Source organism: Jaculus jaculus, chromosome 1 (genome assembly GCF_020740685.1).
Source record: "Jaculus jaculus isolate mJacJac1 chromosome 1, mJacJac1.mat.Y.cur, whole genome shotgun sequence".
NCBI classification, from domain to species: Eukaryota; Metazoa; Chordata; class Mammalia; order Rodentia; family Dipodidae; genus Jaculus; species Jaculus jaculus.
In genome coordinates this window covers 148,452,046-148,466,014 of record NC_059102.1, presented here as the reverse complement: position 1 = coordinate 148,466,014, position 13,969 = coordinate 148,452,046, and the positions used below count along the sequence as shown (strand labels likewise).

The window sequence follows — 13,969 nt, the reverse complement described above, 5'->3', positions numbered from 1 at the left end:
TAGGGGACACATGTTCAAACTGCCACACCTGCTTTGGTCAAATTTGGTTTCTTTTGGTCACAATAATCAATATACCAAAGAGGCATTTTGCCACGTGTTCTGAACTCCCTGATGTCTTTCCTGTGCCCCTGGCTCTAAGCGCACATGGTGCCTTCCTCTGGCTGGGACTTTGGAGGCCCACTGTGTGCCTGGCTTGGGTGGTTCAGGCAGATGCAGGGACACTCACCTGGGCCACAGGCCCCGCAGGAGAAGTGGAAATGGACACTTCCCGGGCTGTTGGCCAGCTCTGGAGAAGCCCGGGGAGGGTATTTGATGCTCATTTTGTACGGCAGCTGTGCCGGTGGGGCGGACGGACACATCTGCGGTGACATCGGCGTGTTTCTCTTATTCCCATTGTGTCCCAGCCAAAATGCTTTCCCCCCCCGAGTTACCTCCTTGTGGCTGCTGAGTTTTGGGGTGGAGGGAATACAGCCTCCCTGGGCCTGCCCACCAACAGGGAAGCTCCTTGGTGCCTTGCTCCACTCTGGCGTCCCCCTTATCATAGGTCTTGGGGATCCAGCTTTGGCACACGTACCCCAGTCACAAAGTGATGTGATTTTCATGGCCAGAGAGAACAAAAGGTCTCAAATCTAGACAAGCAATGGACTCCTGGACCCTTCTGTCTCCTGGGGACGTGGTAAAAAGTTCTGACAAGCCAGTTCCGGTGAAAGGAGGCCCACACCCCACGTTCAGAGCCGCGCTCGGACACCCCCCCTCCATCTGCGCCGCTCACCATCCGCAGTGCTCTGCCCCTAGTATTTCCCTTTGACATCTGTCCACTTGGTCCGCTGAAGAGGCGTCGAGCTTGTGTGGACCACGAGTGTCCCTGTGGCCCCGTGGGAAGCACAGTGTGTGACATCCCCTCCTCCTCTGACACTTTGGAACGCAGGGGTCTGTAGACTGAGAAGCAAGCGGGCTGGCCTGGGGTGGAGGGTTGAATGAGGTACAAGAAGGTTTGTGATGGGGGTGTCAGTGTAGCCGTGCTCCTGGGTGGCGTGGGCTCCTCCCTCTGCCCAGGCACTGTTACTGACTGAGTGCTGCTCTGAAGAGCGGGTGCTGCTGCCCAGGTTGGGAAGGGCTCCGTCCCTGAGAGGTGAGAGCTGCTAAGGGCTGGAGCTCAGGAGAGGTGAGGCCTGCCTACATCTTGACTGCGGGTTCTGGCTGCTTGGGAGCCAGGGCTGACATGGGAGGTCACCGAGGAAGCCACTGTGTTAACCTCATCAGGGCCATGATGTGGGTTGCTGACGATGGTGAATTCCTGGTCACCTGGGAGTAGGGGAAGACTGAGGAAGACGTGGAAGGTGACCCAGGCACTCCAGATTTGGAGTTGGGGAAGAGGAGAAGCCAGTGTGAGCCCGGGAGGGAAGAAACTATGCATATGTGTGTCCCGGCTGAAATCAGCAGGATGGTGCCACCTGGGTCCGACAGCAGATGGGCTATTGGGGAAGCAGGGAAGTCAAGAGTGTCTTTGGATCTACCCCTGGCATGGTGGCGCACGCCTTTAATGCAGCACTGGGGAGGCACAGGTAGGAGGATCACCCTGTATTCGAGAGCACCCTGAGACTACATAGTGAATTCCAGGTCAGCCTGAGCTAGAATGAGACCCTAACTCGAAAAACTAAAACAAAACAAAAAAAAGTGTCTTTGGATCTGACCCAAAGAGGCCACTGCTACCCTCAATGCGAGGGAGTTTGGTTGGTGAAGGGCATCTATAAGATGATGGAGTGGGTGAGTGGTGGAGATGGCTACCGGATGCACGTTACTCCTTCCCTTTCCAGTGTGCGGCTGGATGCCTGTCACACCTGGCTCGGGCTGGGGCTGGTGAGTTGTAGGTTAGCTCAGTTGCAGGTTAACCCAACAGGGAAAGAACGCGGCCATTGTGGGTTTACCGTGTGACAACTTCACGGGTGTGGTGGTGATACATCCCTTGAGGACCATAGCTTTTCAGCAGCGTCCTTCCGGGGCACATCTTCACATGGGTCCAATTCCCTTGGGCACCCTCCTGGGGGGGGGGGGACACAAGCAGACACTTGCAGGCAGGCAGCCAGCATTGACGGGCGTGTACTGTTCAAGACTTGCCCTAACCCTGTATCAAGTCCTAGTTGGGTGATCTCCATCGAGATTCCAGGCACCAAAGAGCAGAGGACACTGTGTAGCCTCCCAGAGTTTCCGTCTGTATCTTATCCTTGGGGGGACTGGTATTGGGAGACCTGTGTTCTTAAGAACGTCCCCGCCCCCCGTGTGGCTGCCAGCACGGTGACATAGACTGAAAGCTGCTGCCACCCATGGTCCAGGTCCCTTCATTTGCCCACGGGATGCTAAGGCTTGGGGGCCTCAGAGAGGGCCCGTCTGCCCTGTGGCCCAGGGGCTACTCCCTCAATGCTCCCCCCCCCCAACCTGGTGGGCTCCATCTCTCATGCACAGGGGTGATAAGCTCAGCTACCTCCTTCAGAGCCAGGTAAGGCCTGTGGTGGATTGCAGGCAGGTGCCCAGGATACCAGGGCCGTGGAGACCTGCCGTCCTCACTCTCCTCTTCTCTCTACAGGCCTTTCCCCTCAGAGGAGACTGCCGAAAACGATGATGATGTCTACCGCAGCCTGGAGGAGCTGGCTGAGTAAGGAGGGCCTGTGGGTTGGGGTGGAGAAGGCGAATGTGTGCGTTCAGTTAGGAAGGCACGGGCGCTGTGTGCGCAGGGTGCAGCCGCCCTGGACTGCCCACCCCCTGGGGGTGGCTCCATGCCCGCCGGAACTGAGGCTTCTGCATGACCAGCAGACCAGCAGCCTCCGCCCGGTCCCCTCTGCTTTTTGGGTCGTCCATATCCGCTGACTGACCCGGTGTGTGTTGGCTATATAGTCAGTGGCCTGTGCCCAGGGGCTTGTTTTTCTGTAGGGCTGCCGAGAGTGGCACCGGATGGGCAGCCCACGTGGAGTGGTCTTCGTGGAACCAGATGCATTCCTCTTTTTCGGCCCTTGGCCACCACACCAGGCAAGCGCAAAGCAATGGATGTGTGGCTCAGACTGCCTCGTGGCTGGACAGTCAGGCTGGGGCTAGTGGGAGAGCGAGGGCTCCCACCTCTCCGTGTTGCCGTACCAGCTCTCTTCCTTCAACCATTTCTTCTCTCCACCAGTGCACGCCCACACGCAACCCAAGCCAGGCTGTTTCCCACACAGGGATGGCAGAGCCCCCGATCTGCTTCTGTAGCCTGCTGGGATCAGGCTGGGATCATGTGGCCAGCGTGGGGTTGCCCAGCCCACTGCTGGGTCAGGGAGTGGCTTACTCTGAGCTGGGTGATGAGATGGAGAGGGAACCAGGCAGAGAGATGCTGGGTCTGCCCAGGCTCTGGCATGCCATCGGTGGGCCCTGACTCATGGGGACTTGTTGCCCTAATTCCAAGCCTAGGGCTCCTCTGGGCCCCCCAGCAGACTGCCATCCAGGTTCCTGGTTTACAACGCGCATTTCTTTGTTCTTAGAGAACCGTGTTCATTCTGGAGAGACTTACTGTCTCCCCCTTTGCCTTGCTGGACAGGCAGAGAAAGGAATTGAATGTCAGTAAGGACTGGCATGCTTTGAGCTCCTGCTCTGTTTGAGACACTCTACTGGGGGCTTGGCTTGCCTAGCTCACCCTTACATCCAGGGCTCCTCCAGAGCATGGAGCAGTTTTTATAAAAAGATCTTGCCTGGGCTGGAGAGATGGCTTAGTGGTTAAGGCACTTGCCACAAAGCCAAAGGACTCAGGTTCAATTCCCCAGTACCCACATAAAGCCAGACGCACAAGGAGTTTGCAGTGGCTAGAGGCCCTGACACACCTATTCTCTCTCTCTCTCTTCTGCCTGTCTCTTTCTCTCTCAAATAAATAAATAAAATATTTTTAAAAAGATCTTACTGATATGAGCATAAAGTCATCCATAATTCAGCATGCCACCTGGGCTCATAGCCCAGAGTCATGCAGCCTTGTGAGAGCCACAAGCTCTATTACCTGGAATCGCTGCCACTGGTCCATATTCTGACCTGGGTCCACCATGAGGTCGGGGATGAGCCCATGAGTGGGAATCCAAGCAAGAGTTCCTTAGGACGTTTGGTCTACCACTTGTGGAGTAGAGGGTTAGAGAATACCTCAGGAGGGGTGCCAGGAGTTGATGCACTCTGCCAGATGCCCCCGTGACCCTGACTAGTCTTCGGAATTGGAGAGTGTCGTTCCTTTGCCTCACTGGGGCAAAACAGCTGACCAAAATCAGCTGATGTGGAGTGGGGGAAAGGTTTGTTTTGGCTTACAGTTTCTTCATGATGGAAGGAAAAAAAAAATGGTAGAGCAGAGACTAGACGTCACCTCCTGCCACAGAAGGTGGAAAACAGCATCAGGAGACTGAGCTGAACTCCAGCATGGGGGGGACTGGCTGTGGGGGTGGTGGTGGCTGTAATACGCGTAAGTCCATCCCCAGAGATATGCCAGCAAGGCTTCTGCTCCCCAGTGGCCACCAGCTGGAGACCACACATGAGTTTATGGGGGACATCTGATTCAAACCACCACAGAGAGGGACTTGGAAAACTTCAGAAAAGGTGCCCAGGGGCACCAAGGGGCCTCCTGCGGTACAGATGGAGCCTTGTGTAGAGACAGCGACTCAGGGGAAGGGGTTTGTGGGGGGGTTGGGTGGAGTAGGTGGACAGAGGACAGGAGTCCTTTGCCCCCGGTGTTGTAGGAGAGCTTATAGCCTGGGCATGTGCTGAGTCCAAGATTGGACATTCCACCTTCCCCCACCCCATCCTCTGCTTTTAGAAATTTCTTTGGCCCGCTACGTCCAGGCGTAGGTGCCCTTACTCTAGAAAGCCTTACATGCCCTGCCCTAGCTGGCATCACCACCTATTGCACTGGTACCCTCAGCCTCTGAGAGCCACACAGTGATTAGGTGTCTCCCATAGACAAGAAGGGTTCTGAGGTCAGGCCCTGTGTCTCATACATACCCCTTCACGCCCTTGGTGGACACAGTGTAGCTTCCACCTGCCAGAAAGGATAGCAGCGTTGGGCGGTGCTCTCCGGCCATGCCACGGCCACATGTGCCTCCCCTGCCCGGTGGCTTTTTCTCTCGCATCACCCTCATTTCACAGATGAGGAAATGGGTCCAGAGAGGAAGTGTCACTGGTCCATATCACTAAGCTCGTAAGTGGCAGAGCCATAATTTAACTTCACATCTGTCCCTTAACTTCTGAACCATGTAAGATGGTGCCCAGGAGCTCAGGGGGCACCTGGCCAGTGCAAAAGCTTTGGGTCTGTGCTTTCTAAAAGCAGCTTCCCTCTCACTGGCACAGACTGGTGCTCCGAAGGACAAGGGTCTCATGGGCCTTTGTGCAATTGGGCTAGGCATGGACTATCTTTCTGGGTGTCAAGCCAGGCATGCCCTCCCAAATTGTTGTCCCAGAGGTGGCAAGGCCTTTGTTTGTCGGGGGGCGGGGGGGGACTCCCACGTGGTAACCTAGGACGAGAGCCTGGGTACCCACTTCCTTCCTTCTGTGCCCTTAGCTGTTGTGATGAGTCTTTTGATCCCAAACAAGACGAAACCATTCTCAGAGAAAAGCATGTTCAGGGACATCTGTCCTTCCCCAGTCCAGTGCTTTTGCTCTGTGACGTACGCACTGAGTCTCTTTAATCCTTAGCATAGCGGTTACTGCAAACACGAATTATAAATTATAGGGAATGGGAGTGAGTTTGAATCTTTAACTTGTGGTTTGGTCCCAGTGGCTCGAGTTTAATAAATTCTTGATGCCTTTTTTTCCCCCCTCTTTTCACTGGAAAGCAGAATTTTCTAGCACCCATCTCTGTGGACCTGATTGTGATGTTTACCCCTTCCACAAGCAGTTATGATATGTCTTCCTCAGAATGCCCTGGAGAGGGCATGAGGCAGGAGCTGGGGAAATGGTGTGAGTCCCATGCCAGGGCCCTCCCAGCTACCCAGACCCCCCCCACTGCAATGTCTGTGTGTGTGTGTTGGGGAGGGGGTTCCGAGTTGTGACTGTGTCCCTAGGGCGCCGGGTATGGTTTTAGATCACTGGGGAACCATTGTGAGCAGCGACTGAACCTCGCATACATTCAGTTGTCACCTGGTTGTTGAGTCTGTCAACCCGAGTCAGTCCGGGGATGCCAAAGCAAGTGTGACCCATACCCGCCCCCCGGAGATACTATGTTCCACATAAGAGGCAGAGTGCGAGAACAGTTTTGGGGCAGGGTAGTGGATGATGAGGAGAGCTCAGGCTGCCTCTGTGCCCCTGGCCGAGGGCTATGGACCTCCGTGTGGGACCTGAAGCCACAGCGAGAGCCACAGTCCACTCATTCCTAGACCCGCGAGGCCTCCACCTTCACGTTGGCCGTTTCCTGTTCACATGGTCTTGGCAGGTGTTCAACTCCTTCTGCCTCAATTCTCTCCCTCCCTCCCTCTCTACTTTCCTCCCCCCCCCCCTTTCCTCTCTCTCTTCTATCCATCCTTTTTTGAGGCAGGGTCTCATTCTAGTCCAGACTGACCTGGAACTCACTCTGTAGCCCAGGCTGGCCTTGAACTCATGGTGATCCTCCTACCTCAGTATTAGGACTGAGGGCGTGCGCCACTGCACCTGGCTTGCTTCAGTTTTCTTCTCTGTGACACATGGAGCCGGTCCATTTTATTTTAAATTGCTCTACAAATGAGCACCTGCGTTTGCAGACGGGCTGTCCCTGGCACCCCCTATGGGACTGCTGGGAAGGTGGACATTGGGAAGTGTGCGTGAGCAAGGAAGGGCACGTGGCAAGGGCACCAAGCACCCCGGTGGTTCTTACTACCAGCATGGCTTCAGGTGACCTTGGCAGCACTATGCCGGGGAAATCAAACACGAGTTACATACGTGGGGGCTTGTCTTGAAAGCGCAAGGACCTGCGTTCAGCTCCCAGAACTGAGCTGAGCGCTTCAGCTGTAATTCCGCTGCTGAGCTGATGGAGGCAGGAGGATCCCTGGGGTTTGCTGGCCAGTCAGTCTGGCCTAATTAGCAAGTGCCACGCCAATGAGAGACACTGTCTCAGAAAAGGTGGACGGTGCCTGAGGAACGACACCCCAGCTTGTCTTCCTGCCTTTACACATATATTCATATATTTACATCCATATGCCTACACCCCCACATACATGCACCTGAACACACATAGACACAAAAATCAGTCTGAAGAAGTAAAAAACTGATGAAATTATTATTATTTTTTTATGAGAGAGAGAGACACAGAGAGAAAATGACTTGGCGTGCCAGGGCCTCCTGCCATTGCAGTTGCACTCCAGATGTGTGCGCCACCACCTCATACGCATGCACGCACAACCTTGTGCATGCGTCACTTTGTGTGTCTGGCCTACGTGGGATCGGGGGGGGGTTGAACGTGGCTGCTTACGTTTCCCAGACAAGCACCTTAACCACTAAGCTATCTCTCCAGTTCAGATGAAATTAATTTTTTTAAAAATAATTTTTATTTATTTGCAAGCAGAGAGAGAAGAGAGACAGAGAGAGAATGGGCTCGGTAGGGCCTCCAGCCACTGCAAACGAACTCTAGATGCATGTGTCCCATGTGCATTTGGCTTATGTGGGTCCTGGGGAATCAGACCTGGGTCCTTTGGCTTCACAGGCAAATGCCTTAACTGTTAAGCCAAGATGAAATTAATTTGAAGGTTGCATTTTATTTGACTGGATAGATCCAAAATGGTGTCTGGTAGGTCCTGTTGTCCACAAACTGCTTATCAATAAGAAAATGATATTCTTTTTCTTGCCACAGCCACTGGCCATCACGTGGCCAGTGTGAGCTTGGCTCAGCTCCATTTGTCAGCGTGCTGTGTGTTAGACAGCCAGCACGCATGGTTCCGAACCACTGAGCCAGGCAGCCTGAGTCTCAGGTCCTGAATACCTTCCCATGGGCTGGAGCAAAACCCTACATGTGAACAGCACTGAACAAGGCTATCTTCCCAAGTGCTCTAAGCTTGTTCTTGAGATCGTCAACTAGCATTTAATCACATGGTAAGAGCAGCTGGCTGAAAAAAATTAACACAAAACCTTGCCGCTTAAAAATGGCAGTGTTGAGCAAAGTAAGGCCTTATTTTAAATTGCTCTACAAATGAGCACCTGCGTTTGCAGACGGGCTGTCCCTGGCACCCCCTAATCCTACTTCTCAAGCCTACTCTTAGACTCTCGCTACCACCCCGTGGCCACAGGCTAATCGCACTTTTGTATGGGAGAGCTGACATCCATCCGCTCAACACAGTGGCCTGGGGATTTCCGCCCAAGAAGCAGGACGGTTTCTCAGAAGAGTGACAGCCAGCTCCCAGAGTCACAGGAGCATGTGAAGAGCAGGGAGGGTATTGCAGCCATGGAAGACAGAGCAGACAGCTAGGTGTGCTGGACAAGGTGAGGCCATCCTGCTAGCCCCCCCCCCCCCCCCGACTCTTCCCGGCTCAGAGTTATGCCCTAGGTGTCTCTGGGGTAAATGGAGTGTGTTGTGATAGCCCGAGACCTGGCCTTGTGTCTGGAAGAATCAGTTTCTTAGCCTCCCTGGGACTCACAGGGGGGAAGACCTGTTCTCCATGGAAGACAAAGTCACATGCCAAATACCACCGTGACCTCCTGCTTGGTGGGGCGTCACTGGCAAACTACCAAGTGCGGGGAAGGATGCTTTGGAAGGTCCCTTTGCTGGCCAGAGAGGACGTGTGGTGAGGTGTCTGGGAGCAGCTCAAGGTCTCGGTGTTGGTCACCTCCGTGCTGAAGCCATTTGCTTTGGCCTCAGTATAGTAGCCGATGACACAGTGGTTTAGTCCTTCAGGCCTCTAGAAGTTGCCCTGTCACTGCTCTGGCTTTGAGTGCCCAGGCCTTGAGTGTCCTCTTGCCCCTCTTTCCCTCTGCCCACTCTGATAGACAGGCCTCCTTCACTGCTCTCTGAGGCCGGCGCGGTCTGCATCAGCTGCTATGGAGCAGGGCTTGGAAAGGGTCTCTGGGCTCAAAGCCATGTGGTGCCATGACTGGTGGATCTCACCCGAACATAGATGGAGAAGTAGGCATGTTCTTATCCCTCCATGTGCAGATGCCCACACTTCCTCAGTGCCAGGCCAGCTACCCCTGCCCTCCTGCCTGTGGTGTCTGGCGAGTGAAAGGTCCCAGTCATTGCTAGGGGAAGGAAAGGAATAGAGGGGTTGTCTGGAAATTCTCTCCTGGGTTGGGTGAGAGACTAGAGGATGGTCTAAGACATGGAGATTGATCCCGAGGAGCCGAAGGCCTCACCTGGCACAGTTGGTGGGGGAGGGTGAGAGGGTGGGGGTCTCTCTCCCAGCTGAGTGCTTGTAAATGCTGATGCCCATTGGGAGGTGGGGGAGGGCCGTGGCATCACTAGTTTTGCCCATTTCCCTTGGCGTGAATCTCATGCCCTGTAGAGCAAGGTAGCTTTGACGCCACAGGTGCCACGCAGATCCGAGAGTTGAGGGAAGGCTTCTGTCCATGCAGTGTTGGGGGAGCAGGAAGATGGTTCTTGGACAAATCCAGACCTCCGTCCGCATCCCTGCAGCCTCTGTGGAGGGAGCTCACACAGCCACCCCTGAGCACCAGGGTGACAGGGTGACCAGGACACTGAGCCTTGGCCAGGATGTGCATGTGAGATCCAGGGTACAGCCGCCAGGACACTGGGGTGGTGTCAAGGGTGTGGCTTCGCCCTCTTGTCTTCCTCTTGCCTTCCGGGGGCCTCTGTACCCAAATGACCCGGGCTAGTTGACGCTTAAGCAAGGGGATGTCTCTGTTTCGGCTGTGGGGGTGGGGGCTGTTCAGCTCTTAGTTTCTCCACCTATGCCATGAAATCATCTGCCCAGATGTCCCTTTGAAGCCACAGAGTCCATAGTCTGTCATGGAACAGCCTGCTTGGAACTCCATTGTCCTTGGAATTGGTTTTCAGGCTTAAACAAATGTGATCAGGCCACGACAGGGATATAATTTATCCATAAATGTATAGCTGTGCGTTTTATTACATCATAAAACCATTTCACAGCTTTCAATGTGTCGTGTTAATACCATTGGGTAATTTTATTTTTTTTTATATATCTGTGGGCAGAGTGGGAGTGAGAATGAATATGGGCACACAGGGCCTCTTACCATTGCAAACGAACGCCAGATGCATGCGTCGGTTTGTGTATCTGGCTTTATGTGAGTACTGGGGAATCAAACCCAGGTTGGCATCTTTGCAAGCAAGTACCTTTAACTGCTGAGCCATCTCTGCAGCCCCATTTTTTTCCTCCTCCTATTATTCAGGTCTTGTGTGGGTAGTATCAGCCACTGTGAGAAACTTCACTGTCATGAAATACCATGGTCATTTTGTGTCTGGAAGACAGTTTTGTAAGCACTCCTCCCCTCCCTTTGGCCCTTACATTCTTATATTTTATTTTACTTTTTTTTTTTTTTTTTTTTTTTGGTTTTTCAAGGTAGGGACTCGTCTAGCCCAGGCTGACCTGGAATTTACTATGGAGTCTCAGGGTGGCCTCGAACTCATGGCGATCCTCCTACCTCTGCCTCCCCAGTGCTGGGATTAAAGGTGTGCGCCACCACGCCTGGCTCAGCTCTTACATTCTTTTTGTCATCTCTTCCACAATGGTCCCTTAGCCTTGGAGGGTGATAGAGATGTCTCACTTAGTGCTGTATACCTTCTTGGGTAATTTTTCGGGTGTATAGACGCAGGGGGTTTGCAGCCCTCAAGTCGAAGGGCACAGGTAGGGGTCCGGGTGGCTTGCTGGCAGTGATATACCTCTCACTTGACTGTGGCCACCTCCGGACCTTACCAGATCAGCAGGGAACCAGGGGCCAGCGTATCAGTCAGTGTATCCCTGCTTGGGACACTGGCATAGTGGGAGTCCACCTCCGACCACACTCCAGCCTGTGGTTTTCCTCTGTTCACGTTTTTCAAGTCTAAAATCATCTCCTGAGTTCCTAAGAGCTCCATGTTGCTCAGGGAGGCAGCCCCCCCCCCCCCCCCCCCCCCGGGTGCAGGATGCCCTGTGGAGCTGCTGCGAAGTACCATTGTGTTACTTTCTCTTTATTGTGACCAAATACCCAAGAAGAAGCAACTTGAGGAAAGAAGGGCTTGTTTTGGCTCAGAGTTGGAGGTTACATTTTATCATGGTGAGAAAGGCATGGTGGCAGGAGTCTAAAGCAGCTGGTCACATTCAGTCACATTATACAGGCCAGGACCGCAGCCCATGGAATGGAACCGGCCACCACCTCAGTTAATCTAATCAAGACCAGGCACGCCCAGAGATTCCTTTCCTAGATGATTCATAGGTGGGTTGGGAGAGGTATGTCAGGGAGACCTTGGGTTCACCCCAAGTACCTGCATTTCAAAAGGGGTGAGTTTGCACACAGATTCCACAGAAAGGGCCCAATTAAAGCAGGAGCCACAGGAAAAAAAAGGGGGGGGGGTTGGGGGAGGGATACTACAAGCCAGTGGTGGTGGCCCATGCCTATAATCCTAGCAATGGGGAGGCGGAGGGAGGAGGATCAAGAATTCAGGACAGGCCTGTGCTATATAAAAAGTTTAAGGCCAGCCTGAATCCCTATCTCCAACAATAAAAATAAAACAAATGGACCCCAGCCCCCTTAGAAAGCTCCTTTATACCTCTGGGAAGATCACAGCCCATCTAACCGACTAGAATCCGAGGGAGGCTGGAAGTGAAGCACCTTTTACGGATGGCCCCCTCCTGCCTAGGGCCACGTTCCTTAGGCTGGTGGCAGAGGTGGTGGGTCAAGATATTCTCCATGTTTCTGAGAGATGGTCCGAATATACATTCTAGGGTACCTTCAAATTTAAAGATTCAGTCTCCCAAGTGTTAGGATTGCAGACATGTCCACCCAGATTAGAGTGCCTTTTTTCAAAAACTATTTTTTTTTTTTTTTGAGAGAGAGAGAGAGAGAGAATTGGCACACCAGGACGTCAGCCACTGCCATCAAATGCCAGATGCTTGTGCCACCTAGTGGGCATGTGCAATCTTGCACTTGCTTCACCTTTGTGTGCCTGGCTTACATGGGATCTGGAGAGTCTAATGTGGGTCCTTAGGCTTCATAGGCAAGCGCCTTAACCACTAAGCCATCTCTCCGCCCCTGGAGTGCCTTCTTAAAATGTTTTTATTTATTTGAGAGAAACAAAAAGAGTGTGAGTGTGGGTGTGCCGGGGTCTCTTGCAGTCTGTGAGTGAACTCCAGACCCATGTGTCACTTTGTGCATCTAGCTTTGCAGGGGGACTAGAGAATTGAACCCAGGCCAGCAGGCTTTGCATTTGCAAGCAAGTGCTTCTCGCCACTGAGACATCTCCCCCGCCCTGGAGTGCCTTTTGGAGGGTGTGTGTGTAGGATCTGCTGAAGTGTGGTCACCACACCTGCCTGCCAGGCCAGTGACTGCTACATTTTGGGCTGGGGTCCTGGGACAGCCTGAGTTTCAGCTTCGTGTTACTTGGGAACCAAGGGCCAGCTGTCCTGACAGCACTGTGACCTGCATGCATAGCCTAGTCCTGTCCCATGCTATGACCAACTGCCTAATTCCCAGCCTTGTCAAGAGGGCTGCAGGGTTGCGGTAGGGCAGGGACTTGGGCCCATTGTATTCCAGCTTGAGGGAAGTTAGCGTGTGCTGGTGGATTGGTAGCCCCTCCCCACTTTTTTTTTTTTTTTAATGTGGAAAAGGGACTTTTATTTACTTAGTTTTTAATTTGAGAGAGAGAGAGAATTGGCGTGCCAGGGGCTTCCACCGCTGAAATCAGACTTGCGCCACCTAGTGGGCATGTGCAACTTTGCACTTGCCTCACCTTTCTGCGTCTGGCTTCCGTGGAATCTGGAGAGTCGAACATGGGTCCTTAGGCTTCTCAGGCAAGCACCTTAACCACTAAGCCATCTCTCCAGCCCCCCTCCCCACTTTTTGCTGCCTGTCCTGCCCCCTCAAGATGTCTCATGGGCCCTTGAGTGTGGTATAGGGGGCACAGTGGGTTTCAGCAGCCTCCCTGACCCCAGCATCACAGGGAAGGCTTGCTCTCTGCTGAAGGGCTTTCCTGAAGCCTGTGGTGCCAGCTCCCTTGCTGCTCCTCTGTCCTGGCAAAATATTCAGACGTGTGCACCAGCATACAACGCACAGGAGGCCCACCAGACCAAGATGGTCATAGCCCTGTCCTCTTTCATCTAATGCCATCGCAGCAGGGGTTTCTGGAGGAGTTTTAATGTTAAGTGTGGCTACGCTGTCATTTCCATCAGAAAGGAGAGGGCTCCAAACCCATCCAACAGGGGCTCTTCAGAACCATTCTCCTGGGCTGGAGGGGCGGCTTAGTGGTTAAGGCGCTTGCCTACAAAACCAAAGGACCCAGGTTCGATTCCCCAGGACCCACGTAAGCCAGATGCACAAGGTGGCACATGCATCTGGAGTTCATTTGCAGTGGCTGGAGCCTTGGTGCACCCATTCTCTCTCTCTCTCTCAAATAAATAAATATAGAAAAATTAAAAAGCTAAGGAGCAATTTAAAACAAAACACCAATCTCCTGGAAACCCCAAGAGACAGATATGTGCCCTTTCTGATGTCATGCCCCAGGCATTCAGCACAGGTGCGACACAGTGACACTTAAGGAATGCTGCTGCAGAATGAGTGAGCGTGCCACGCTGAGCTTTGCTGTCGACGTCCCGTCACCGATTTAACATCCTCTATAACAGCTGCCAAACTCCTGCCTGCAAAGCAGTCATCCTGAGCCAGGCATGGTGGCGCACGCCTTAAATCCCAGCACTCGGGAGGCAGAGGTAGGAGGATCCCCGTGAGTTCGAGGCCACCCTGAGTGAGACTCCATAGTGAATTCCAGGTTGGCCTGGGCCAGAGCGACACTCTACCTTGAAAAACAAAACAAAACAAAACAAAACAAAACAAAACAAAACAAAACAAA

At 53.3% G+C, this 13,969-nt stretch overlaps 1 protein-coding gene across 1 annotated transcript in view; it reads left to right on the top strand.

Moving 5' to 3' along the window:
- Vav2 (vav guanine nucleotide exchange factor 2) overlaps window positions 1-13,969 on the top strand; it is a 207,494-nt gene that overhangs the window by 133,072 nt on the left and 60,453 nt on the right. The window contains exon 4 of the mRNA XM_045133914.1: window positions 2,585-2,653. Within this exon, the coding sequence (XP_044989849.1) occupies window positions 2,585-2,653 (69 nt within the window). The remainder of the gene's footprint in view (window positions 1-2,584; window positions 2,654-13,969) is intronic.